This window comes from Chelmon rostratus, chromosome 20 (genome assembly GCF_017976325.1).
Source record: "Chelmon rostratus isolate fCheRos1 chromosome 20, fCheRos1.pri, whole genome shotgun sequence".
NCBI classification, from domain to species: Eukaryota; Metazoa; Chordata; class Actinopteri; order Chaetodontiformes; family Chaetodontidae; genus Chelmon; species Chelmon rostratus.
The window spans coordinates 12857078-12881671 of NC_055677.1; the positions used below are offsets into that span (position 1 = coordinate 12857078).

The following is a 24594-nucleotide window of genomic DNA, read 5'->3' on the forward strand; positions in this document are numbered from 1 at the left end:
TACCCACAGTTGACATGGATGGGAGGACTGACACTTGGTTACAATCCACATTTTGGATGATTAGATTTTGGACATGCTTTTTATCCATTGCGCGATAAGAGTTATCATGTGAAAAATGGCAAAGAGACATTGCAGCTATTCTACGTGTTGCTTACTTCTGAAATCATGGAGATATCCGCCACCTGATCGCACAGCATAAGTTGTTTTGTTTCATCATAACTTGGACATTTTTTACAGGTAAACTTTCATATTTAATACTCTCGTGGACTAAGAGAAACAAACAGGAATATAGAAGCAAAGCCACCAGGACAGCTCTGAGTTTTGTGCTGGCATGGCAGCAGATCACAGCGAGCTGCTGGCCGAGATGGCCACAGTCGGCCGTCTGAGTGCCACAGAACGCCTGAAGCACGCCCAGAAGCGTCGCGCTCAGCAGCTGAAGTCTTGGGCGCAGATGGAGAAGGATGCAGCACGAGGGTCAAGGGCCAAAGCAGATAAGAAGAAGGCGCGCACCACCAAAATTAAGTTCCCAGACGCCATCACCTTGCTTGATGCAGCTGCACGCAATGACCTGGAGGAGGGTCGGTAGAATCACAGACACACACAAAGACACACACACACACAGGAGAAAGTCATTTCAACAAGATTTTGTGTAGTGAAAGCAGCCTCACTGTAAAAGATGGGATACAGGTGACCTCTGCATTTGGTTTCTTTGTGCATCGACTTGCTGTTGACCTTTCCTGAGACATAAGCACTCATCAGCCATTGGCTGGGAAACACACGATTCAAAGGAAGTGATTGATGCATAATTTACACTGAATACGTCACACTTTATTGTAACAGTGAAGGCATTTTGTGTTCAATGGTGTTGTTGTCAGCTGAAGGATTGAGGCTAATTATAGTGTCAAATCTTTTAAGACACACACACACCAAATGGTTATCATTTCTTGTTTCTGTTTAGGGCAGACAGGTATGTACCAAGTGTTGTAATGTTTATGTGGAAAGAACTCTGCTCAGGTGGTCAATCATGTGTGTGTGTGTGTGTGTGTGTGCCTGTGTGTGTGCGTGTCTGTGTGGATGCTCGTGCTTCTTCTAGTGAGGGAGCTGCTTAACAGTGGCGTCAGCCCAGATCTGGTCAATGAGGATGGACTGACGGCCCTACATCAGGTACACACACACACACGCACACGCACAGAGCTGTGGGAGTCGCCAGTGCGGTGACAAAGACATGATCCCTCACCAGCCAACCATGCGATGTGGTGACATGGAATCAAGCGCATGGGTTTGAAGAAAATTGCTCTTGTGCCGCCTGTGTAAACATCACTCACAAAACACCAGAAAAACTCTGAAACAACAACATCTGGAAGTATCTTGAAATGTGTTCGGATTCAGAAGCAGATTTTTCCAGCATTTAGGCCATTTAAGTGCCTGGCTGTTAAACATGCGCAGGCACCCACTCCCACATGATCAGCAGCTTACACAACAGCCGTGTAATAGACGGGATGAGGTTACCTGCACACTTTTACACTTTAAACACTTTGTGACTGCCCTTAATGAGGCTAGTCACCTTTTGTGCAACCTGTGTGTTTATATTGTGTGCGCTCTCAGCTCACTAAACTTATTGTAAGTCAGTTTACATGAACACACTGATTCATTCCCTCCGTGCCAGTGTAAGGGCCAGTGTTTTGAGAAGTGAGGACAACTTGCTTGAGCCTACACTCCTTTCCTGAACATTATAGTCAGATTTCAAAGACTGCATCGGAAGATTAAGCATCAGAAGATGAGCACAAATCTTGATGATGTTTCAGATGGGCACTTTCTCTGCCTTCCTGTTTTGCTCTCTGTGTCGTCGTGTCGTAATTTGTCTTTATAAGTCAACACATGCTACTATAAATTCAGGAGAGCGGTATTTGTGAGCACAGAGAACTCTTTATAAAAGCAGCTGACTCTGGTCTTCCCCTTGGAAAAGTTGATGTTTACACAGCAGAGGGCTGGGCCATGCATGCAAATAGTTTCTATTACACGAACCTGTGTATTAGTTTGCCGTGAATAATCATGCATAGATTTATCCATTTGTGCTTGTTTGCCTACAATATATGCTTTCTATCATTGTCTGTGCCCGTTTTATGTTCTGTCTGTATGTCCCTTTGCATTCATGTGTACATGCATTTTCATACATACATACGTCTACTTTTGCCCTCTCAGTGCTGCATTGATGACTTTGTGGAGATAGTGCAGTGCCTGCTGGATGCTGGTGCCTGTGTGAACGCCTGTGACAGTGAGCTGTGGACACCGCTGCATGCTGCTGCCACCTGTGGACACACAGGACTGGTGCAGCTCCTGATCCAGGCGTGAGTTTTCTCATCAAGTTCAGAATTTTTCTCTGCTTCAGCCCCACATTTATGCATCCTCTCTGCTTTACAAAGAGTATGGCAAGAGTATTTACTTTACATAAACAATGCAAATGTAGCCGCAGCTTGACTCAGAACACTTTGCAAGTGTATGAATATTCTTAAGTGGCTGAGTACATCAGGGTGTGTCACTGTGCAGTACTCTAATTCAGTTGTTTTTGCATATGGGTGCATGTGTGCTTGTGTGTATTTGTGCTTGCAGTGGGGCTGACTTGCTGGCTGTTAATGCGGATGGCAACATGCCCTATGACCTCTGTGAGGATGAGGCCACCCTTGAGCTGCTGGAGATGGTTATGGCTGAACAGGGTCAGTAAACTGAGTCAGGCCTATTGTTGAATTGTCAGACCATGTTGGAGTTTCTTTTAATAGCATTTCTTTCATCGTTATGTAGTCTTCCTCTTGGAGCTCAAAGCTAATTTTAACAGGTCAGAAGAAAAGAGGTTCATGAAGGAAAAATGTCACATTTTTCATGTAAGTTTAAGTCGTTTGTGTCTGTATGCTCACTGGTTTCATTGTGTCTGTGCCTGTGCGTGTTTGTGTGTGTGTAGGGATAACTCAGGACCGTATAGATGAATGCCGCGGGGCTAAAGAGATGGCCATGCTGGCCGACATACGGGCTCTGGTTGAGAGCGGAGCCGACGTAAACGCCCAGGACAATAATGGAACAACACTGGTGAGACAGAGAGACATGCACTATATAGATTAATACAATCAAATATACATTTTTTTAAATATTTGTGATGCCATGCTACCTTAACACTTGTAGAAAATGTAGAAAGTTTTTAAATCGCCAACCACAATCATAAAGCTCTGCCAAGAAATTAAGGTCTGGACTAAATCAACAGTGAAAACCTGCCTTTGGAAATCGTATATTGTATGAGGTGGGTCAGCGCTTAAATGATCGATGTTGAACATCTCTCCCAGCTCCATATAGCGTCCGCTAATGGCTACATATCTGTGGCGGAACTGCTGCTAGAGCACAGGGCTCAGGTGGAGGTGAAGGACACTGATGGCTGGACGCCGCTACATGCCGCCTCCTGCTGGGGACAAGTAAGTGCTGCATGCAAACCAAAACATAAAAACCTTCCATTTTTCTGAAATAGCCCATCAATAGTGTTTGTATTTATTTCATAGATCCAAATGGTGGAGCTGCTGGTGGCCCACGGTGCCAGTTTAAACTCCAAGTCTGTCCTGGAGGAGACTCCTCTGGGTAAGGCTCTGGGTCCTAAAATAATAAATGACCGTACCTTTCACCTTTTAATGATGTGAAGTTAATTCCATACCTCAAGTGTATTAACAGCCCCTGTTAAAAGAGGAACTAATTATCCTGACCTGTTTCTTAAATGTCTCTTAATTATAGCTTTCTAGTTAGCATTTTTCCTTTAATAGCTTTCAGTGTCTAAACCTTTCCTGCCTTTTCAGATGTGTGTATGGATGAAGAGGTCAGAGCCAAACTGATGGACCTGAAACACAAACACGACGCCATCATGAAGAGCCAGGACCGGCAGAAGGGCACGCTGCAAAGACGAGCCTCCAGTACAGGCAGCAGAGGGTGAGGGGGGGGGGGTGACCCAGAAGGTGAAAAAGTACACACAAAGTTGGAGCCGTGTAGTGCTTTACTGTGCTCGCTCTCATTTGTCTATACAGTAAGGTGGTACGTCGTGTCAGTGTGAACGAGCGTTCCAGTCTGTACCGGCGGGAGCACCACAAAGAAGCCATGGTGTGGCAGGAGCGCGGCCGACAGCCAGAGCCACAGGACGACGATGAGGACAGACAAACGGACAATGAGCTAAACCAGCATGCCACCATGGTGAGCAAGCTCAGTGTTGTAGCATTTTCTTCTTTAAAAGAAAATGTTTCTCTACGGTTTTAAGAGTGGAACTCACACACGCTCTTTAATGTTTCGCTTTTGTTTTAGGTCGCTGGTGGTGGAGCCACGTCACGTTTAGAGGAGCTGGAGGCTGCAGACAGGAAAATTGTGTCCAGCGTAGGTAATGGAGGGACCTCTGTTTCTCTGGCCTCCTCTGTACCTGGAGAGCTGTGGAGTGGTGGGGGTCGCATGGAGCGCAGTGCCTCTTACCAGCTCAGCTCTGCATCTGGAGCCGGGTTAGGGTCTGGGTCTGCAGAGGGCGAGGGGGCAGACAGTATGACTCGGGAGAAATCGCACCACACCCTGGCCGACCTGAAACGACAGCGGGCAGCTGCCAAGCTCAATAAGTACCCAGCACCACCCCCTCCCCTGCCTCCTCCCTTAGAAGAGGAGGCTTCTGTTGCAGCCGCCGAGGCGACAACCACTCAGGCACAGCCAGAGCTCCAAATCACCCCCAACACAGAGGAGGTTGCCTCCCCGAGCCAGGTGTACTTCACCCCAGCCAGTGGCGATCCTCCGCTGCTGAAACTCCGAGCCCCTGAGGAGGACCAGTCCAACAATAAGGAGCCGTGCTGTGGACTCATGTAGACAGCCTGACACACACATGCACTCACACACACAGACATATTGCCTACAGAGTAGAGACGCTGGGCATGTTAACACTCCAAAGTGGCAAAAACCTTTCAAAACACACATGCTTTAAATCACTGAAGACTGTAACTTAGGGCCACATGCCAATGAGGGTTTGAGCTACATTGCATTTCTATTTAATCCTAAACCTTTTCTGATCAACATGATAAACACTTCACACTAAAGGTCCTAGCACTCCCTGTTGCTTCTTCTTATTTAAAAGCAGCATTTGGTGTCCATTCAGTGACTCAGAGGAGTCACAAGGAAATATTTACTCAGTATCCATGTAAAGCTGAATGAAATTGAACTGAGAGCTCAGTATGATTTGTTTTGAATGATGAATGAGGTTAAAGTTGTTTTCTTTACTGAGTGCAATGAAGGGTACATGATCAACGTTTGCATAAATTTACATTATACGCAAGTTATTTTTTGTGGTTGGGAGATTGCTTGGTCATGATAGTTTTAGTACATAGTATAGCTATTCTGAATTTACTTTTACACAAGTGTAAACAAGGACTGTTTCCTTGCTTGATTTTTTTTTCATGGACTGAAAAAATATGGAAATATCTAACTTTTCCAGCGCACAAAAAGCCTACATTTCAATAGTTCAGTGCTCCAATTTGTAAATTGTTTGTAAAAGAATCAGAGCTAATCTATATTTAAATCAGTGGATAATTTACTCAGCCCATTATTATCACTTCTAGTTTTTTATTTTTCTGTCAGTATTTCTATTTTTCTACTCTGAATGGAATCACATTATTTATTCTGTCTGATACTGAATATGGCTTACATTGTACACTTCTTGTACATTTTTTTTAAAGATGAAAGTGTGAAGGCAAGATATTTATCAGAGATGATATATCGTTTTATTGTCAAACCAAGTAAACTTGTCATATGATTATTTGTCAAAGGTTGGTGCCTTCTTTAGGTGGCAGATTTGATGTAGGTTTGCATTGCTTGCACAAAGTCCCACATCTCAATTTGAAGAGCAGTGGGATCAAATGATCTATCAGACATGGACTCCAACTTGATGTGCAATCAGTGCACTCTAATTTCTGTATTGCATTTCAGTTTTGTTAGTGATTTTTACTGAGCCCTGTTTAGAAAAACAAAACATAAAAGTATGTTTTCACAAATGATTTTTGTATTTTTAATGCATGTGGGCTTCTTTAATGGAGTTGGGCATTATGACTGTCTCTGGGTATTGTTTAAATTGAAAAGTGTTTGAGGCATTTCTTATATTCGACTTATGATGGAGGCCAGTTTTGGGTCAAATAAAGACCTTATGGTAAGAGCATACAAGATCACTGACCTTGACACCTGAAGGTAAGAATGTCTCCCCCTTGTGGTAAAATGGAGCAGTTGCACATTTTACACACTTGGCCCCCAAAGCCTTGACATGTTACATCATGCCATCATTCACTTTAAGCACATCTTGAATGTCACAGCCCGTTCTGATCCGTCTGCCAGAGCAGCACATGACACACATAGTAAGCACGCCAGTACACTCAAGCTCTAAACGTGTTACAAGTAGATGAAGCTGTGTTAGCCTTTCTTGCAGGTTATTATAGCATTACAAGTTGCTGCTTTATCTTTGTAAATGTGTTCCAGTGGTTTTCTTTTCAGATGCAGAGAATTTCACCTCTACCCTCAACATGCACATACATGCACACAGGGATTTTAACACTGTCCCAGACATGTTTGTGGCCCGGTAACAGTTCACAGGGTGTGTTTAAAAATGGAACCTGCTTATGTTCAGACATGTTTTGACTGTGAAGGCCACCGAGCAGCAAAGAGTTAGTGTTACCTGTTATGTGATGTTGATCTGTCTTTTAAAATTAGCTATAGGATAATTGGAGACTGTGTCGTGTGATGCAGCCAAAATATGTGCTGCGTGACACACGGAAATCACCAGGGCATCACATGCCTGTATTAGTTGGGGATATCGAATGTCTCTTCCAACCCCTTTCCAAGACATCTGGGATTTCTCTGTCTCACATCCTGTCCTTCTGAGACCTTAGCACCCTGCTAATTCTGTGGCTCTTTCTCTTGCCCAAAAAGAAGACAGACAAAGGCAGATTTTTACATTTCAGCATCTAACTTTTAAAATATCCCGCTCTCTTGTCCCTCTCTAATCTTTGTTTGGTTGCTCCTCTGGGGCATTGTGACTCCCTGATGCAGGTTTAACATTTTTGAAAGGGCAGAGGCTGGTGTGACATCATGATACACCAACACTTTGGTCACTTTATGTTCTGACTGGCTTAATAAAGACCTTATGTCAGGCTAGGAACCACAGTGCTGGCTTATGATAAACTGCTGATCTTTGACTGTCCCACACATTCATGCCAAAATAGTTTATCCGTCTGTTTCCCCTTAACCCTACCCAGTCTTCTCTACGACCCCTAACCCCAACCACGAAGGGCAGCTCCACAGAAAAACCCTATCAACTTCAATATATTAACAAGTCAGCTAAATGAGGAGAATGTGCATTAACAGTTGCAATGCAAGGGTCTTTCTCAAAAATCTCCTTGTTCATAATGCAAAGCACATGACAGATTAAGGAACCCCTGGCAAAACATGCTGCTGCATGATTCCTTCCAAGACCAAAGCAACACACCCAAGCAGAATTGCACACACCCTTATGTCACAGCGGCAAACGCAGAGCCCTCAATGTAAACTCCTCAGTGTCCGTGTTTATGAGACAACTTGATCCTTCTACTGTACAAGGACACATGTATCCTGGTTACAAATACCAGTGCCAAAGAGTAACAAGAGCATTTACTTGGTTACTGCAGTACAATGTTGATGCACTACCAACAACTTTTCATTATTTTTAAAAGTGCTTTAATTATTATTTCCATAACAATAGGCCTTTTTCACATAAGACATTTTCATGTCACACTATGAAAAGCACTGGTGTAAATAATAAAAAAAAAAAAAATCATGATGGCTGAGTTCCATTTGGCTGCTTCAGTTTCAGGGTCCTGGAGTTGTTTGCTGGCTTACCGTCACACTGTCATGGCGTACTGGGAAATCTAAATGAAAGGAAGCCATTGTTAATGATATTAGTAACACCTGTGCTTTTCTTACTATGAAAAGTCAAAATATCTGCTGTGAAAAAGGTTGTTGGACGACATGACAATGTTGAATGTGAAAGGACTCACCTGTCACATGAACCCACAAGTAAATATCATTTTAGCATCTTTCAGTTCATTGTTTTGGTATTAAAGTCTACAGCTTTAGTGTTTTGATTCTACATCCTTACCACTGTCATTAGCAAAGGGCAGGTTTTTAAAATGGCAAAGTTTGCAGCCAGCTGGAAAACATAGTCAAGTATTTAGCAGCCGAAGAGACAAATGTTTTTCTTAGCAGCTGGTGGAGACCAAAACAGAGCTAAATTGTGAGTGAATATTTGGTCAGATGGCTAAATACAATTTCAAGAAATGCTACTGTTGCTCCATATGGGCTGCTTGAGCAGCTGACAAGTCAGCCATACTAACTTTATAAAGCGATATTTCAGTGTTATGTTAGCCTGTCATAAAATTAAAAATGCACGTTGAAGTTTTGAATGCAGCAGTGCTTTTACATATACTGATACTTTAGCCACTATAAAAACTTTTGAATCACAATTTATAATACTCACGCTTGTCTGTTACTCCTAAAGGTGGCCTCTTAAGCTTCAAAGCGTTTCACATAAAGCTTTTTCTCGGTCATTGCTGCACGCGACGGGCGCAGAGGCTGAGTTTTCCCGGCAGCACGTAAAGGCGTCAATGGGCAAACTGAAGGCAGAGACAAAGTTAGTGAAGAAATCCAGCCAACCACGAGCAGGAGCGGGCTAAGGCGTGGCGGCCGAGTGGGAATATGAACAGCGTGAAACTCAACTGTCAGTGCGAGGAGCAGAAGGGAAAGTAAACACATCGGGACGACTGACTCCACTATCCCCGCTGAACAACTGGTAATAGCCGATAACACCGTATCAGCCGGTGTACAGCTACAGCTACGACTTTTCTGTTAGCTTTTCAATCTTCTTGTATGTTTCAGATATCAGTCCAGTGTGTGTTATCGGCGGAAAACGGCGTGCGCGTGACCGAAAATGTCCCAGCAGGCAGTGAACGGGGTCCCGTGCCGGGGCAAGGTGCTGACTTTGGACAACATGAACCCCAATGTGAAGCGGGTCGAGTACGCGGTCCGTGGTCCGATAGTCCAGCGGGCTATGCAGCTAGAGAAGGAGTTGAAAGAGGTAACGTTAAATGTCAAGTGTGGGGCTGCAGCACGCGCGCATCTCGCTGCACGCGGGCCCGGAGTTAAGTTTGATAACGCGCGAGAGAAAAAAAAGAAAAGCGAGTTTATATGCTGATGTGGCACTCATCAGGGAGCTATATAGGTGAGGTCCTGTAAGGCTGATTAATTTATTGAGATCACATGGTGTCACGTTTTAATGTGACACATTTGGGGAATATTGTTTCATAGTGAAAGCGGACATACAGTAAATACAAATTGTGAAATCAAATCTTGTGTGTGTGGGAGAGAGAGATGACTAATGGATGATCCGCTCCAACAGCTGGAATTTGACTGAACAGCCAGATGCTTTAAGTGTTTGCTTCAAGCCTTTTCTTCCTTTCTTTCATGTCGGTAATTTGCTCTTTATTAATATAAAAAACAAAACAGTGCAGCTCCACAGATACTAAACGTGTCTCTCAGTGGATTTTCACACACAACAGCTACTACTGTGGTCAGTCAGCAAAAAAGTTATTTCCATGCTCTGTTTCCTAGAGATATGGTTAGAAAATGAAGGGCGAGGAAGGAGGAGTAGGTAGACCTGATGATTAAGATGCTTGCTTGGGACAGTTTGTGCTGACCAGCTGAGGGAGTGGATGCAGGGCGTAGACAATAGGTCAGCTTTTTAAAGTCCCTGCATGACAGCAGTGGTGAGCATGCCATGTTAATCTTCTGCACTGCTGCGCACTCATATTACGTCCTCCTGCGGTGATATCGATCCACCATGCTTTCCCAAGGAAGGGCAAGCAGGTCGAACAGGAGTCTTTTAAGAGCTGTAATGTAACCCCTCCACAGTTATGTGCTCCTCGACGAACGCGTAATGAGCTCGAGGGGGAAGTTCTGTCTGGGTGTGAGTGCATATCGCTCTGCTCTGTGGCCTGAGGTGATTCCAGGATCCAGAGTGGATGATGTGTATATTGTGGAGGGTTATTATGTAAGACGAAGAGGGTGCATTCTCTGTCCTCTTTTGTCTCTCTTGAGTTTGCCAACCTCCCTCCTCCCCACTAGGGAGAGAGTTCATTGGATGAAGCTGCAGCTGTGAGGCCCAGCAGCGTCAGAGGCCTTTCTCTGCACGGAGGTTCATTTCAAGCAGCCCCCAGTTCTGCTCAGAGTGCTCCAGTTCTTGCTAGTCTGCTTGTCTTCCCCCTGAACCGAATGCCCAATATTTGACTTGAGTAATGAGAGTTATTTGCTGCAGTGCCACAGAAGTTTTACTGATGATCCACAAGTCCAGAAGAGAGTGTGTAATTTTAGAGATATACATTAGTTGAGAGAAACCTGCTTCATACAGGACATGCTAATATGTATGTTAGATCAAAATTAGTTGCTTTTAATAGTGGTTCGACAAGTGCTGTTGTTTCTTGGCGGGATGTGCTGAAAAGCAAACATGGTGTTTCCTCTTTCTCTGCTATTTTCCACCTGTTAAGCGTCACCGATTGTGGCAATGCATATGCGAGTGAAAACAATCTGAAATGTGCAATCCAGGAGTGCTGTTGGCTGCAGCTGCCCGGTCATCTGCAGGGTGTGCTTCCTGTCAGATCTGTGACTGGAACACTTTTACTGACAGCTCAGCAGATTTTATGCAAGTGTGTGTGTGTGTGTGTGTTTGTGGATGCGTGCACTGTTGTGGTGATGACCCTTATAAATCCTTACCCAGACATCTGGCATGACAGTGCCTGCGCTGCAGTAAGCTAATTCAGGCTTGGATCTCAGCTGCCGGCAAGTCTGCATTGTCTGTGACAATGGAGTGGTGACGGCAGGCAACAGTTCTGAGTTTGGTCATTTGAACAAACATTGGGTTGAATTTTTACTTCAACACAAAGATGTTTTGCAAAAAAAGCCAGCAATGATCCTCATGAGCCTTTTTCACAAATCCTACAGTTAGTCGGCACTAACATTTTCTGTAATCTGCTGATATGGCAATCTTAGTGTCAAGGCCAAAACTGCTCTTTCCAAAATAGTGAAGGTCAGCAGTAAAATGCTAGGTGTCTGGCAAAGCGGCCTCACTGTCCTTCACAACAGACGAGGAGTGCGGAAGGCTAAATCCATCCAGTCAGTCACCCATCACTCCCTGCCTTCTTGCTCCTGGTTTAGACTTCCCCCTGTAAATGCAATAGATGTAGGTACTCTTTCAATCCCAATACTGTTTCCTTTCTGAGCTCAGGCCATGGGGTATAATAGCAGTGATGGTCTGTGACAATTTCACGATTGTCATGCTGCAAAACCAGTTGTTTTGTTGTTGAAAGTGAAGCGCTGAGTAAATGAGGAGGGTTACTTTCAACCCCATTTGCATCTTTGCATCAGAAATAGTGAGTCAGATAAATCACATGAGCAAAGCAGCAGTGGTCATTTATCAGTTAGAGCTTCAAGTAGTACAGTTCCAGTTATTCTAGTGTGACTGAACACTGAGAGAGGGGTGGCAATTTCATTCTGTATCATAAGAGTAAGTGAAATGTGAATTCAGGCCAGGCTCTATTAAGCCCCTCGGGGCTTCTTGGCCTGGTTCACTGGTCCGGCCTGTGCAATCAGTGCCTGGTGCTGAGTGAGCAGGAGAACGCAGGGCTGAGACGGGGGAACCGACTGGCTCCTCTCTATCCCGGAGAACAGCAGCCTCTTTGTTGTTGCTCGAGAACAAGGCAGGGACGAAGATTTAAAAGGAAACGTGCCGCATCCAGTTACTTAGATTTCAAACAATCTTGTGTCTGACTCTACGCGAACCCGAAGAACCTTGCAGGCCCTGCCCGCTGTCGCCATGCAAGGACACAGAAGTCATAATATTGACTCAGTCGAGAGGAAAGTTCTCTCTCTGCCCTTGGAGGCCTTTTCGCCTGAGATTTTATCACGTAGAACATGCTGAATCATGTCAACAGCCATGTCACCAGGGAGAGCAAACCTGTTTTGCTTTATAGATTTGGGCTCTTTTTTTGCTGTCCTACCCTCTCCAGAGTGACACAGAAGACACCATTAGTGGCTGGCCTGAGTATTAATGTGTGGTGTATTACCACCGCATAGACTTATATTCAGTTTGTTGTCATGAAGTAGGTTTAAGTGTAGATTTGGGTGACTCTGGCTCTCTTTTAGAGCAGTTCTTTCTTTAGCTTTCTCTTGGTTTAACTCGATGAAAGGAGTTTTCAGTCAGTTTGATGACCACCTTAACATGTTTGCACTCGACCACCTTCAAACACTTGAGGCAGGGTTTTGGCAAAGAGATGGTTACATCACGTTCACCTGCTGGCAAACTAGAAGACAAAGCATTTATTGGCAAGGTTTTGTGAAAGCAAAGGGAATCAGACACAGTCCATTTACCTCGTGAGCAGAGACAGGGTGAGGCAGGCCGTGTTGATATATTACATTTTGTGTGGTTTCACATGTTGGCCATGTGCAGCTTTGGCTTAACTTGAAAGGAGTTTGGAAAACTAATATTCTTTGCAGTGTCTATATCAGAACTGCACATGAAAAGGCCAGATTTGGATGCATTTGGTTGAGTCAGGCAGTATGTGCACTTCTTCTGTAGCAGGTAGGTAGACCTGTGTACCAACTCACCATTTTTCATAGTCTAAAAGCTATGACAATATGGATCAAATAGCTTTATTGGACATTTTGTTTGATGTTGTATTTTCACTGTATTTCACACCAGCATACAGTAAAATGTAATTACTATTAGTTTCGTAATGTAATGTTGAATGCACATACCATAAAGCCAAAAAACCTTGCTGCTCGGCTCTCGCATGAAGTATCATGCATGATGTAGCTATTGTTACATCACATCATGTTCTGACCACAGGCACCAAACCAGATTTTGCAGGTGCAGTTTGGTCAGCGTGATAAAGATGAACGACTTTGTTTAGATGAGGAGGGAAATGAAGTGAAAGGGCTCAAGTCTTGCGTGCGATGGGATTCAACCAGCAATTCTCCAGTGAGTCCCCTACCAGAAACAGAGGGGTTTGTGTCTCTAGAGCCCCAGCAGCAGCGTCATCCCCGCCCAGGCCAGCATTTCCTGCTCCACAAGCCAAAACAGCCTCTGTGCCAGTGGCTTTGTAAAACAGAAAGGCGGCTAATGGGACAAGATGCGCATGTGAGATGAATACACGTTTCTCTGGATGGATTTGCATGCTGAGCCATCATGTGGCAGCACCACAGTTTAGTGGGACACGTGATGCAGTTGTTCACTTGTTTTTGTGAGATTTATTTTGAAGGACAGTTTGAAGATTTGCTAGAACACAGTGGTGATAACCTTCAGGATTAGGAAGAATGTCTGAGGCCTGCAGCCCATATCAATAAATCACATTTGGAAGCTGAGGTTAGTAATGTGGACCAGCTGTGCAGAAGATGCATAAATGCAGAATTTTCTCTCTTTATTACATTTCTTTCTATATTAACCGCCACAGCTGCACATTCTTTGTCTATTAGGTTTCTCTCCAAACGGCTGAAATGACACGTCGTTGCTCTAGACACGTATTCATTGCTTTGGGAGCTCTTATGTAATAGGACTCAATCAGTCATGATGCGATAACATGCTAATTTTGATGATAGTTGTCGTACTTATTGAAGGAAACAGGTAAGAGAAGGAACTGAAACGGGACATATGAGGGGAAACATGAGGCCTTGTTTCTCTCAATGTAGAGAGTTAAGGTTCAGCTGTGTCTTGACTTGTATACCACCAGGTTCTCACTTTTTTCCACTGTCTCAGTATTTTCTACACCTGTTCCGAGACTTAATTGTCCAGATTCTTACAATTCCCTGTCTTTATCTTTTCCAGGGAGTCAAGAAACCTTTCACAGAAGTAATTAGGGCTAACATAGGCGACGCCCATGCCATGGGTCAGAAACCAATCACATTTCTCAGACAGGTAAGACCACTTTGTATTGTTGTGCAAAGTTTTTTTTTAAGGCTTGTGTTTCATGAGCAGCATTCATACGGTAGCTCCACGTGAAACTGGATTAACCACATTCATGCATTCTGCACTGAATGTGATCATCAGGCCCATTTATTATCATTTTACAGCACACATAGAACATATGAACAACTATTTAAACTAGAATAGAATAAAAATAAAACAATATGTACAGTTACTTATACACATGTATGTAATTGTACATGTACAGTATGTGCAATGTTAGGTCTATGTCATTTACTTATGGTGGAGTGTGGAGGACTGGGGTGTCTCAAAGCCTGAGCAAGGAAGCCACTGTGTCACATAATGTCGGATATGTTTAACTTTTTTTGTCCTCCTCTCTCAGGTCTTGGCTCTGTGTTCTTACCCTGAACTCCTGGAAGACAACAAGTTTCCAGAGGACGCCAAGAAAAGGGCACGGCGTATTCTCGAGGCCTGCGGAGGCCACAGTATAGGTCAGACAACACCCCCTCACTCCACCAACCACATTTACACCCCCTGCTGCCGATAACACACGTCACCAGCATCCACCTCCATTTGTCTACTCGTTAAAGATTTATTTGGACGGTCTGTATGCTATTTAAATAGCATCAACTGATCAATGCAGCATGTTCTGTTTGAATCAAAGTTCATTTTCATGTGTCCAAGGGGCCTACAGCGCCAGCCAGGGCATCGAGTGCGTCCGTCAGGATGTGGCGCGCTACATAGAGAGGAGAGATGGCGGAATCTCCTCCAACCCTGACAACATCTACCTCTCCACGGGGGCCAGCGATGCCATTGTGGTATGAATTCCGTTTTTTTGTCATCTCTTTTCCATGAAAGTGCTGACACACTGTAGGCCAGGCCAGGAGTTGATATGTTGCCTAATCCAGCACAGGTGGCATACTTGTTGTTTATTGAACTTCTGTTAATAATACACTCAACTGTACTTTGCACATCTGTAACTTTAATCCACCCATAGACCTTTGCCACTGTCAATACAAATTTGTCCAGTCATATGCAAACTAATTAGGCTACTGAAAAACATTAAGAGACATGTGTAACCCTGATTCCAAAAAAGTTGGGTCAGAGTCAAGAAAGATAGAATGTGCTAACTTACTTATAGTTTTTGACATACAGTACAAAGACAACAATTTAAAGTCTGATCGGATCAGCTTCATTGATTTTTGTAAATATCTGCTTATTCTGAATGCAGCAACACATTTCAAACAAGTTGGGACAGGAGCAACAAAAGACTGGTTGTGGAATGCTCCAAAACACCTGTTTGGATCATTCCACAGGTAAACAGGTTGATGGGAACAGGTGATAGTATCATGATTGGGTATGAAAGGAGCATCCTGGAAAGGCTCAGTCGTTCACAAGCAAGGCTGGAACAAGGTGCACCACTTTTTGAACACGTGTTGTACAAAGGATGTTACTACATCATGAGCTTGGGAACACTTTGTAAAAACCATTGCAAATAAACACAGTTAGTTTACAAATTATTCTGTTTTTATTTAAGTTTTACACAGTGTCCCAATTTTTTTGGAATTGGATTGTAACTGGCTGGGGGCCAAATCTCCAGACTCGCTGTATGCATCTTCCTTTCTCCTCCTTAATCCAGACCATGCTGAAGCTGCTGTTGTGTGGTGAAGGTCGCGACCGTACAGGAGTGATGATCTCCATCCCCCAGTACCCGCTGTACTCGGCCGCCCTGGCAGATCTGGGTGCCGTGCAGATCAGCTACTACCTGGACGAGGACAAGTGCTGGAGTCTGGATGTTGCAGAGCTCAGGAGAGCCCTCAATGAAGCCAGGCAGCACTGCAATCCCCGCGTCCTCTGCATCATCAACCCCGGAAACCCCACTGGTATGTCTGGTGATAGTAGTTCCTGCATGTGAAATGAAACAGTTGCTTGAATTTTGTCTGTATACGTGTATATGTGCACGCTTGACTTACATCATCAAACTCTGGTTGTTCTGTGTGATAGGTCAGGTCCAGAGCAGACAATGCATTGAAGACGTGATCCGATTTGCTAAAGAGGAGCACCTCTTCCTCATGGCTGATGAAGTAATACACCAAGTTTTTCATTCTCTGTTCAAACTAGTGGTCTTTGTTAGTTATCCTCCTCATGCATTCAAACACCTCACAGTATAATGTGCAGCACCACCATTAAACACAGCCTTAAATGTGATCACATAGATTTAAAAAGTAAAAGTGTGCATAGTAACATAGTCATCCCAATTCAACACATGAACAGAAGTTAAATACAGTGTGTCATTTGCTCTTTAAGCCACTTAAATGATCCTTTTTCAGTCAGTTTTTTTAATGGAAAAACGATGTGTTTTTATTGAGGCCTTGTGTATTTAAGGTGTTTTCGCTTTTTAGGTCTACCAGGATAACGTGTATGCAGAAGGCTGCAAGTTTCACTCCTTTAAGAAGGTGCTGTTTGAGATGGGACCAGAGTACTCTAGTACAGTGGAGATGGCCTCCTTCCACTCCACCTCCAAATGCTACATGGGAGAGTGAGTAGCCACACACCCCCCCCCACACACACACACACACAGTAGACTAGACTGTATTAGCGCTGTAACAGTACTATATAGCACCTATAAATGACCCTTGCAGTTGTTACTTCTATGAGCTAAGCTCCCATTGGTGACGTGTGCACCAACTGTACTAAGAATATACTTTGTGTTGACTCACTCCTTTCCTCTGTTTGCTTTGTTAGGTGTGGATTCCGTGGAGGCTACATGGAGGTGATTAATATGGACCCTGAGGTGAAGGCCCAGCTCACCAAACTGGTGTCGGTGCGTCTGTGCCCCCCAGTCCCTGGGCAGGCTATCCTGGACCTGGTGGCCAACCCCCCACAGCCTGATGAGCCCTCCTACACCACATTTATGAAGGTCTGAGAAAAACACAAAGCCCGCCAGCTAGTGCAAAATCTGGCAATGCTCTGAGTGTATGCAAACACAGAATTTATTTAGGTAAACACTTGTAAACACCACAATATACACTCCATGCAGATGAAGCCTATATGGAGTGTGTTGAAGTTGCCGGAGTCCTCACAGTCGGTGGTGAATAATTAGCTTTTGAAATCTGTAACAGTGTGAAAAATGCTACTACACAAGTTGTTCCTGTTAGGACACAATGTATCGTTTAGAGCTGCTATATGTCACCTCTTCCAGAGGAGAAGGGAGGTTTGAGCTTTGCAAAGAGGATCATTTGTATAATGCATGCTGTTGGAAGCCTGTGTGCATCTTACCCACAGTTAATTGGAGGCAGTGGTCAAGGAAGCCATTAGGTTGGTGGTTAGTCACGTGTCCATGGGTAATATGAGTCTCCAGCTGCCAACGATTTGTAGTTGTGTTTGCAGTTGCTGTGCACAGCTGCATGTTAGAACATTAATGATTGCCTCTACTGTACCACTTGTCTGGCATTAGATTTGATTACAGCCTATTACAACCAGCACACCAGGCCTCCCATACTAGTCAACCGAACCGAAACCTAATAAAGCTGTTCAAACCAAATGAGCTCAACATAGGAATTCATGTCCCGAGTCATCGTGTATTGTAGTTGGTGAAGATGTGCTACTCCCTTCCACCTTCAGACGGTGTGGTTTACGCTGCAACAAGGATAGTAAAAGCACTTAGTTGTCAGCAGTGTTTCAGGCTGACAGATAGTGGCTCAGGGTGGAAAGCTGTGTGTTGTCATGCCTCTGTTGGCCACAAGAGGGCTAAAGGACTAACAAATGCTGAGTTCAATTCAGGGTTTGCTTCCAAATACAAGGACACGTGTCCCATTTGAACAGCTCCTCCATAAGCAGCCTTCATAGCCGTAAGCACCCAAGAACCCACAATCTGTTGTGCACCTGTTCTTTATATCACCTGTTTTTATGTCTGTTTGTTGACAGCTTTAACTTTTGCTTCCCTGACAGGAGCGGACAGCGGTGTTGTCAAATTTAGCAGAGAGGGCCAAACTAACAGAGGAGGTCTTCAACACGGTACCTGGTATCACCTGTAACCCTGTGCAGGGGGCCATGTACACCTTCCCCCGCATCACTCTACCTCAGAAGGCCATCGACAAAGCAAAGGTCTGCACACACACACACACACACACACACACACACCTTATCGCACTGATAAGCTTCACTCGGATTTGTGTGGATGTGTTCATATTTGTGTTCATCCACAGGAGGAAGGCCAGGTCCCAGACATGCTCTACTGTATGAGGCTGCTGGAGGAGGAGGGCATCTGCCTGGTGCCAGGAAGTGGTTTTGGCCAGAGAGAGGGAACCTTCCACTTCAGGTTAGTACAGCCAAACTCTCTCTGTACAGTCCTGGGAACTGTTTGTCTTTAACTTCATGATGGAAAAACAGTCAACCTATTGTAAGAATGCTATATTTCTGTGCTGAAATCAGCACATTCACATGTAACATTGCTTCTGGTTTAAGTAGACCTGTTACAGTATTAACCCACATCCTTCTTCCATCCAGGATGACCATCTTGCCTCCCACTGAGAAGCTGAAGGTGGTGCTGCAGAAGATCCGCAACTTCCACTTGCGCTTCACACAAGAGTTTTCCTAACAAGCCACCACCTTTTAACTACATCTCAACAAACTCCTTCAGCGCCAGTGTCTTCAAGTGCCTTTTTGTGAACGAGGCAGCAGTCTTTTATGTGGCTTCCTGTAATACGTACCTCTCACCTCAAGGCTGAATTCACACAATATGAGAGATTTTCACATCTGAAGAACCTTGAACACTTGCTTGTTTAGACAGTTAGTGAAAGCTACGTAGACTTCCCTCTCATGTGACAACTACAGCATGTGAAGATGTAATGACTTCCAGTGCATGATGCACTTTCCCAAAGTATTACCGCGCCAGGTTTGTGATGTGCAACAAGATGTTATAGTGCTGATTGCATGTTGTTAAGATATTTTAGATGGTGCTACATGAGCATCTCTCTCCTGCCAAGACTTACACAGCCAAATCAGCTGTATCGATTTGATAACATGTTAGGTGATTACTTGATTAACCGCAGAGCCATTTGTATTACTAATGTTTTAATTGTTCTTAAATGTGATTAAAGAAATCCTTGACTTTCTAAACCACTAGTTTCCTGAGATGTATGCAATAACAAAGTCACATTGAAGTGCTGGCCCGCAGAGCAGCCATCATTTTTACTTTTATTTAAAAAGACTTGAAATCTTCAACAGTGCTTACATGCTTTTAGAAACAGAAGAAAGCGGAATCTCTTGGAATGAACAGAAACTAAAACAATCAATGAACATTGTGATCATCGCAGCAACTCAGTAACACCATTTAATTCCACTGCGTTCCCTTCACCTCCCCAGAGGCCTGCCCAGTGTCCTCCAAGACTGCACGGCAAGAGTTCTTAGCTATACGCAGAGAGAGATAATCTCAAAGTTCGTCTCTCTTCTCTGATAGCTTTGTCGCGTGCTTTTCCAAGAACTTGCTGAGCCCCTCCACTGTTCTGTCTCCACCTTCCAATTTGATGGGGCTTTGCTTGCTGTTGCTTGGGGCAAAGTATATTGTGGGGAAGCCTTCCACTTTGTAGCTGTCGTTTGGCACGTCGTTGGCTGTGGCGTCCATCTTAGCGATGACCAGGTTCTTCTCTGCTTTGTATTTCTTGCCCAGAGCCAAATAATCAGGCTCCAATTTCTTACAGTGGCCGCACCAGGGAGCATAAAACTCAATCAGGACGTCCTTCTGGGTATCCAAGACGATCTCGTCGAAGGTCTTTCCTACCACAACCTTCACTGGTCCCTTGTTGTTCTTTGGCACTGGCTGGGACTTGATGATAGGTTTGAGTTTTCCTGTGGACAGAGGAGCGAAATTCAGTGAGATTTTACTTCTGGTGTTAAAACTGCTTAAACTGAGCACAAACTGATTCACTGCTAACATGTTTCTGTAGATTTCCCTTCACCATCATCATTTTTTGTGTCAAAGGTTTGGTCAGTGCTTGACTAGAATGTCTATTAGGTCATATCAATGTATAGAATAATCCTCTAATAATTAAGATGCAGGTTATCTATATGCATTAAGCTAGAATGATCACTGCAGCTAATCAATTGGAGCTGCAAAATGCTGCCATCACATGATGGAATACTAATCTGCAACCTCGATTGCAAAAAAGTTAGGATGCTGTGTAAAGGGTAAATAAAAACAGAATGCAATCATTTGCAAACAAACCATGTTCACGGACAACAGTTTTACAAAGTGTTCCTGAGCCCATGTCGTATATAATCATATGTTCACAAAGTGGTGAACCTCCTTAATCCTTGCTTGTGAGCAACTGAGTCTTTCCAGGATGCTCCTTTCATTCCAATCATGATACTATTACCTGTTACCAATCAACCTATTTACCTGAGGAATGTTCCAAACAAGTGTTTTCAGAATTAATAAGTATATGCTTACAAAAACCAACAAACTTGATGGGGTAAAACATTAATTATATTATAAAACATAAAATGAACATGACATGACTACATCCTGTAAAATTCACATAATTGAGTTATAAACACTCACCTTTCTTAAAAGCCATGACAAAGTCTCTCAGCACCTCAGAGTCCAACTCCTCTGGCTCCATGGCAAACTTTTTGCCTCCATCTGCCAGAATTCCCACGTTCACTTCCTCCCCGCTCTCTCCTAGGCCCAGGCTCTTCAGCTCGTCTGCGAAGTCCTCCTCATCAGCGATGGCAAACGTGTACTCTGGGAAGTCCTTGGCCACCTCGAGCACCTTGGACCTCCAGAACTGCGTAGCTAAAAATTAAAGACAAACAAGATAAGTGTTTGTTCATTGTTCAGATGTGTCAATCAATTCTTTAAAAATAGCTGCATTAAGATTACATTCACCCCAGATACCAGGCCATATAAACAGCATTATGACAGCATTACATACAGATTGTTATTCTAAGTGTCTGACAAAATCATGAAAAGGATCCCTGCAAACAAAAATTATTATTATTATTAAAGAGTACGATCCTTTTTGTTTAGCTGCAATATCACTCTCATCAAAGCCACCAGACTCCATTCACAGCAGTCACTTTATCACCGTAAAACACACTTACTCAAACTTGACAAACTTAATTAAACCTCTTATCCCTACACTGTTCCAACAATGACCACAAATTCTGGTTTGGTTGAAATGAACACCGAATTCACCGAATCATGAGAGGAGTGAGAGAGAGGGCAGTGGGGAAAACAAGGTGTAGAGACAGAATATTTTCTAACTTGGGAATAATTTTCGCCAGACATTAGGTCCGGAGACATTTAAGTATGTTGGATTTCAACAGATCTTCTTGGCAAAAAAGCCCAAAACAAACTGTAAATGACCAGTCCGTCATGCAGTGCCATCACTGCAGCTGTGCTGTTTTGTTTTTTTTCCCGCCACAATTGAATATTAATTTTCACAATGTCTGGATTTTTCAATATTTCGAATATATATTTGAATTCAGAATATTCGTTCACTCAGAAGACAGTGGATCACCAGCTGTTTAGCAAGATCTAAGGTAACACGTTTAAACTCAACATATGAGAAACTCACCTTTTCTGTAGTCGAAGCTAAAGTCAACTCCATAGTACACAACCACCAGGGGTCTTTTGGTGTAGCGCTTGGCATCATTGCTTGGTTTTCTGTGGCCCACCAGAGGAGTCACATGCTTTTTGAAGAACTCCTGCACTTCTGACACTGATGTAGAGTCCTGTGTGATAAATAAATCAAAGTGTCTTAAGTTCAACTGAGACAAAATAGAGACTCTTTTGATGATGGATTATGCAGCACTTAAACATACAGTACTGATCAGGCGAAACCACTTATTACTAATCTAGTCTATTTTTACACTGATACTAGAACTGAAAGACAGCACAGTCATGTGTGATTCAGAGTTTCATAACCGATGAAACCAATTCAAATCACAATCAGGGAAAAACAAACAATGAAAATGGTACAGACAGACAGACAGACAATACCTTCACTGTGAGTGTACGTGACGCTGGCTCGTGCTTGGAGCGGAACTTTTCAGGCTGAACAATGACAACCTGACCAGGTGAGGCTTTGAGCAGTTTGGACACTTCAGAGCTGAAGGTGTGACGGAAGGTGAAGTCTTCCCTCAGTGCATTACCTGCCACACAGACAGCACTTAAAGAGCAGGAAGAAACAGACGGTCTGTGCTCTCAACACGCACAGAAATCTGACACTGTGATGGATTACCCATCAAGACAAACTTCCTTTATATAGCACACAGAGGTATGAAGTGAAAAATAACTGCAGTTGATAGTTTAGTGTCGCTCATGATACTTACAGGCCTCAATGTAGATCTCATAGGCTGCGTCCTGTTCACCGGAGAACACACCGACTATGACAGCATCGTCACCGTCCTTGATGAGCTCCTGCACCTGTTTCCCTGCCTGGACCTGCTTGGAGGGAGGCCCTGCCTGCTCACTCATGTGCTCAACAATACCTGGCAGGAAAGAGAAAGAGAAAGCAATGAAACTGGATCAGCTGTGATGGAAGAAGAGAGGCTTCCATAAGTACGAAACTTAGCATATATGGAAAACAGCGGGAGCGAACGACTCAGGTAAGTGTCCAGAGTACAAACAACGTTACACAGTAAGTGACCTACCGTACTGCTCTCTCGGTCCGTTGTAGTCGAACACTTTGCCTTTCCTGAAGATCTTGAGGGTGGGATAGCCCGTTACTCCAAAACGTGAGGCGATCTCACTCTCGACGGTGGCGTCCACTTTGCCCAGAGGAATGGGAGGGGAGCGCTGGCTTAACTCCTTGGCTGCCTTCTCGTACTCTGGAGCCAAACGCTTACAGTGTCCGCACCTGAAGGTCAGTGAGATAACAAGCAAACAATGAGGAATGTTTTATGAGTCTGAACAGCCGCTACTAAAAACCTCCAATGGCGGTCAGGGTACTATTTGTGTTTCATGTCGGGCTGACTGACCATGGAGCGTAAAACTCCACCAGGATGATGTCTGCCTCATTAACAGTCTCATCAAAGTTGTCCTTGGTCAGCACCAGTGTCGCCTCAGGAGGGGGCTTCCAATCCGGCTGAGCCACCTCTTTCACCCGGGCCACAATAGCTGCAACAAACAGGCACGCACCACATTACTGCCAATTTTCTTAAAAAAAAAAAAGAGTCAGGTTTGATTGGAAAGGATGCTCAAATTAATGAAAAGTCCTTACCTTTCTCTGTCCTTTCTCCGTCGTAGTCCACAGGCTCCCCGTTTTTCAGGATCTTGATGGTGGGATAGCCCGACACTTCGAACCTGCTGGCTAACTCACTGGCCACTGTTGCATCCACTTTGGCCACAGGTATCGGAGGGTCATTCTCCTTAAGAGTCTGAGCGATTTTTTCATACTCTGGAGCAAACTGTTTGCAGTGGCCACACCTAAAACAGGACAAACAAAGAATGCACAAATATTGAAAGTTTTTGCAGGGATGCAGTAATAAAAATCCGTGTCAACAATGAATGACCTGCAGCAGTTAAACCATGTTTGGGAAGCAGTTAACAGACTTACCATGGGGCATAAAACTCAACCAGAACTGTGTCTTGGCCCTCCATGAAAGTGTCATAGTTGTTGTCGGTGAGAACCACCACTCCGTTGTCTTCCTTCACCTCTGTGTCATCCTCCTCCTCATCATCATCGTCATCATCATCACTGTCCTCCTCACCAGTCTCCTCTTTCTCCTCTGTAACATCTGACAGTAAACAAAAAAGGGACACAAGATGACGCCAGGAGTACAAGCTTCCTGTCAAAATGCTACTAGTTTTATACCTTATAGATAAAGAAAACAAGGCACAACATATAGCAACTGATAGCAACTTAACTTATATCCTGTTTGCACATGTGCCGTCAAAACGTTTTAACAGAAAGAGGAACAACTGAATTAGTATGTTGGATATGCCTAACGTTGGTGTTAACCCTCTTAAGTCACGTAACTGCATATTTGTAGTTGTGTGGCAGTTTTGTTGACATTAGCTGACCTGTCCTGTTAGCTAGCGTGCTAACAGAGCTAGCAAAATGTACAGTAACTTAGCTAGCTAGTTTGCATAACAATAACTGACAGGAAACGCGCTCCAGCTGCGGCATTGCCTCACTCAACTAACTCATTCAGTTGTTAAAAAAAAAAAAAAAAAAATGTAAAACGGCTCAGACTTACCCTCCTCGCATCTGCTGACGGTTGCAAAATGTGCAACGCCGAGCAACACAATCAGCAGCAGAGCAACCTTCGTCATTGTCCTCAGATGATGCGGCCCGGTGTAATGACGTGCTTCCCCGAAGTAGCCGGCTAATTAACTTATCTAATAACGCTGATGAATGTCATCAAAACACTGTCGGCTGCACAGACCCACTGTCTGGATCAATACTGATGAGTGGCTGTAGATGCCTTTGGCTCGTGCTTTCATACAAACTAATCACTTCTGAAATCACGCTCACCACCTCCTCCGTCTGGAACTTGTCTGACTTGCCATGATGTGATTGGTCCTCATCAACGGCTGTCTT

The 24594-nt window shown here is 44.0% G+C and overlaps 3 protein-coding genes across 3 annotated transcripts; 2 read left to right on the forward strand and 1 right to left on the reverse strand.

Moving 5' to 3' along the window:
• Positions 1–35: 35 nt before the first annotated feature.
• On the forward strand, positions 36–5983 carry ppp1r16a (protein phosphatase 1, regulatory subunit 16A). Its single transcript, XM_041961242.1, has 10 exons — positions 36–578; positions 1094–1164; positions 2203–2348; positions 2611–2714; positions 2957–3081; positions 3333–3458; positions 3543–3618; positions 3831–3960; positions 4056–4218; positions 4327–5983. Exons 1-10 carry the CDS (start codon positions 332–334, stop codon positions 4864–4866), a joined length of 1728 nt encoding a protein of 575 aa, XP_041817176.1. The 5' UTR covers positions 36–331; the 3' UTR covers positions 4867–5983.
• Positions 5984–8705: 2722 nt separating this feature from the next.
• Positions 8706–19159, forward strand: si:ch211-217a12.1 (alanine aminotransferase 2-like). Its single transcript, XM_041961244.1, has 12 exons — positions 8706–8863; positions 8950–9148; positions 13946–14035; positions 14427–14535; positions 14729–14862; positions 15684–15927; positions 16049–16128; positions 16447–16583; positions 16790–16964; positions 17996–18151; positions 18253–18365; positions 18554–19159. The coding sequence occupies exons 2-12, from the start codon at positions 9002–9004 to the stop codon at positions 18642–18644; spliced, it is 1476 nt and encodes a 491-aa protein (XP_041817178.1). The 5' UTR covers positions 8706–8863; positions 8950–9001; the 3' UTR covers positions 18645–19159.
• Positions 19160–19204: 45 nt separating this feature from the next.
• On the reverse strand, positions 19205–24536 carry pdia4 (protein disulfide isomerase family A, member 4). The gene is made up of 10 exons (XM_041961575.1): positions 24251–24536; positions 23608–23788; positions 23272–23477; positions 23030–23168; positions 22703–22908; positions 22382–22540; positions 22050–22201; positions 21625–21781; positions 20607–20840; positions 19205–19894 (listed from the first exon to the last, which is right to left on the reverse strand). The coding sequence occupies exons 1-10, from the start codon at positions 24324–24326 to the stop codon at positions 19479–19481; spliced, it is 1926 nt and encodes a 641-aa protein (XP_041817509.1). The 5' UTR covers positions 24327–24536; the 3' UTR covers positions 19205–19478.
• Positions 24537–24594: the final 58 nt, after the last annotated feature.

Excerpts from the sequence above, each read along its gene's own strand:
- si:ch211-217a12.1 (XM_041961244.1), top strand. The coding sequence starts at position 9,002 with ATGTCCCAGCAGGCAGTGAACGGGGTCCCGTGCCGGGGCAAGGTGCTG. Across the intron at positions 16,129-16,446 it reads TCTTCCTCATGGCTGATGAA|GTCTACCAGGATAACGTGTA; the intron begins GTAATACACCAA and ends TTCGCTTTTTAG. Across the intron at positions 16,584-16,789 it reads TCCAAATGCTACATGGGAGA|GTGTGGATTCCGTGGAGGCT; the intron begins GTGAGTAGCCAC and ends TTGCTTTGTTAG.
- ppp1r16a (XM_041961242.1), top strand. The coding sequence starts at position 332 with ATGGCAGCAGATCACAGCGAGCTGCTGGCCGAGATGGCCACAGTCGGC. Across the intron at positions 1,165-2,202 it reads GACTGACGGCCCTACATCAG|TGCTGCATTGATGACTTTGT; the intron begins GTACACACACAC and ends TTGCCCTCTCAG. Across the intron at positions 3,459-3,542 it reads CCGCCTCCTGCTGGGGACAA|ATCCAAATGGTGGAGCTGCT; the intron begins GTAAGTGCTGCA and ends TTTATTTCATAG.
- pdia4 (XM_041961575.1), bottom strand. The coding sequence starts at position 24,326 with ATGACGAAGGTTGCTCTGCTGCTGATTGTGTTGCTCGGCGTTGCACAT. Across the intron at positions 23,789-24,250 it reads CGTCAGCAGATGCGAGGAGG|ATGTTACAGAGGAGAAAGAG; the intron begins GTAAGTCTGAGC and ends GTTTACTGTCAG. Across the intron at positions 23,478-23,607 it reads GTTGAGTTTTATGCCCCATG|GTGTGGCCACTGCAAACAGT; the intron begins GTAAGTCTGTTA and ends GTCCTGTTTTAG.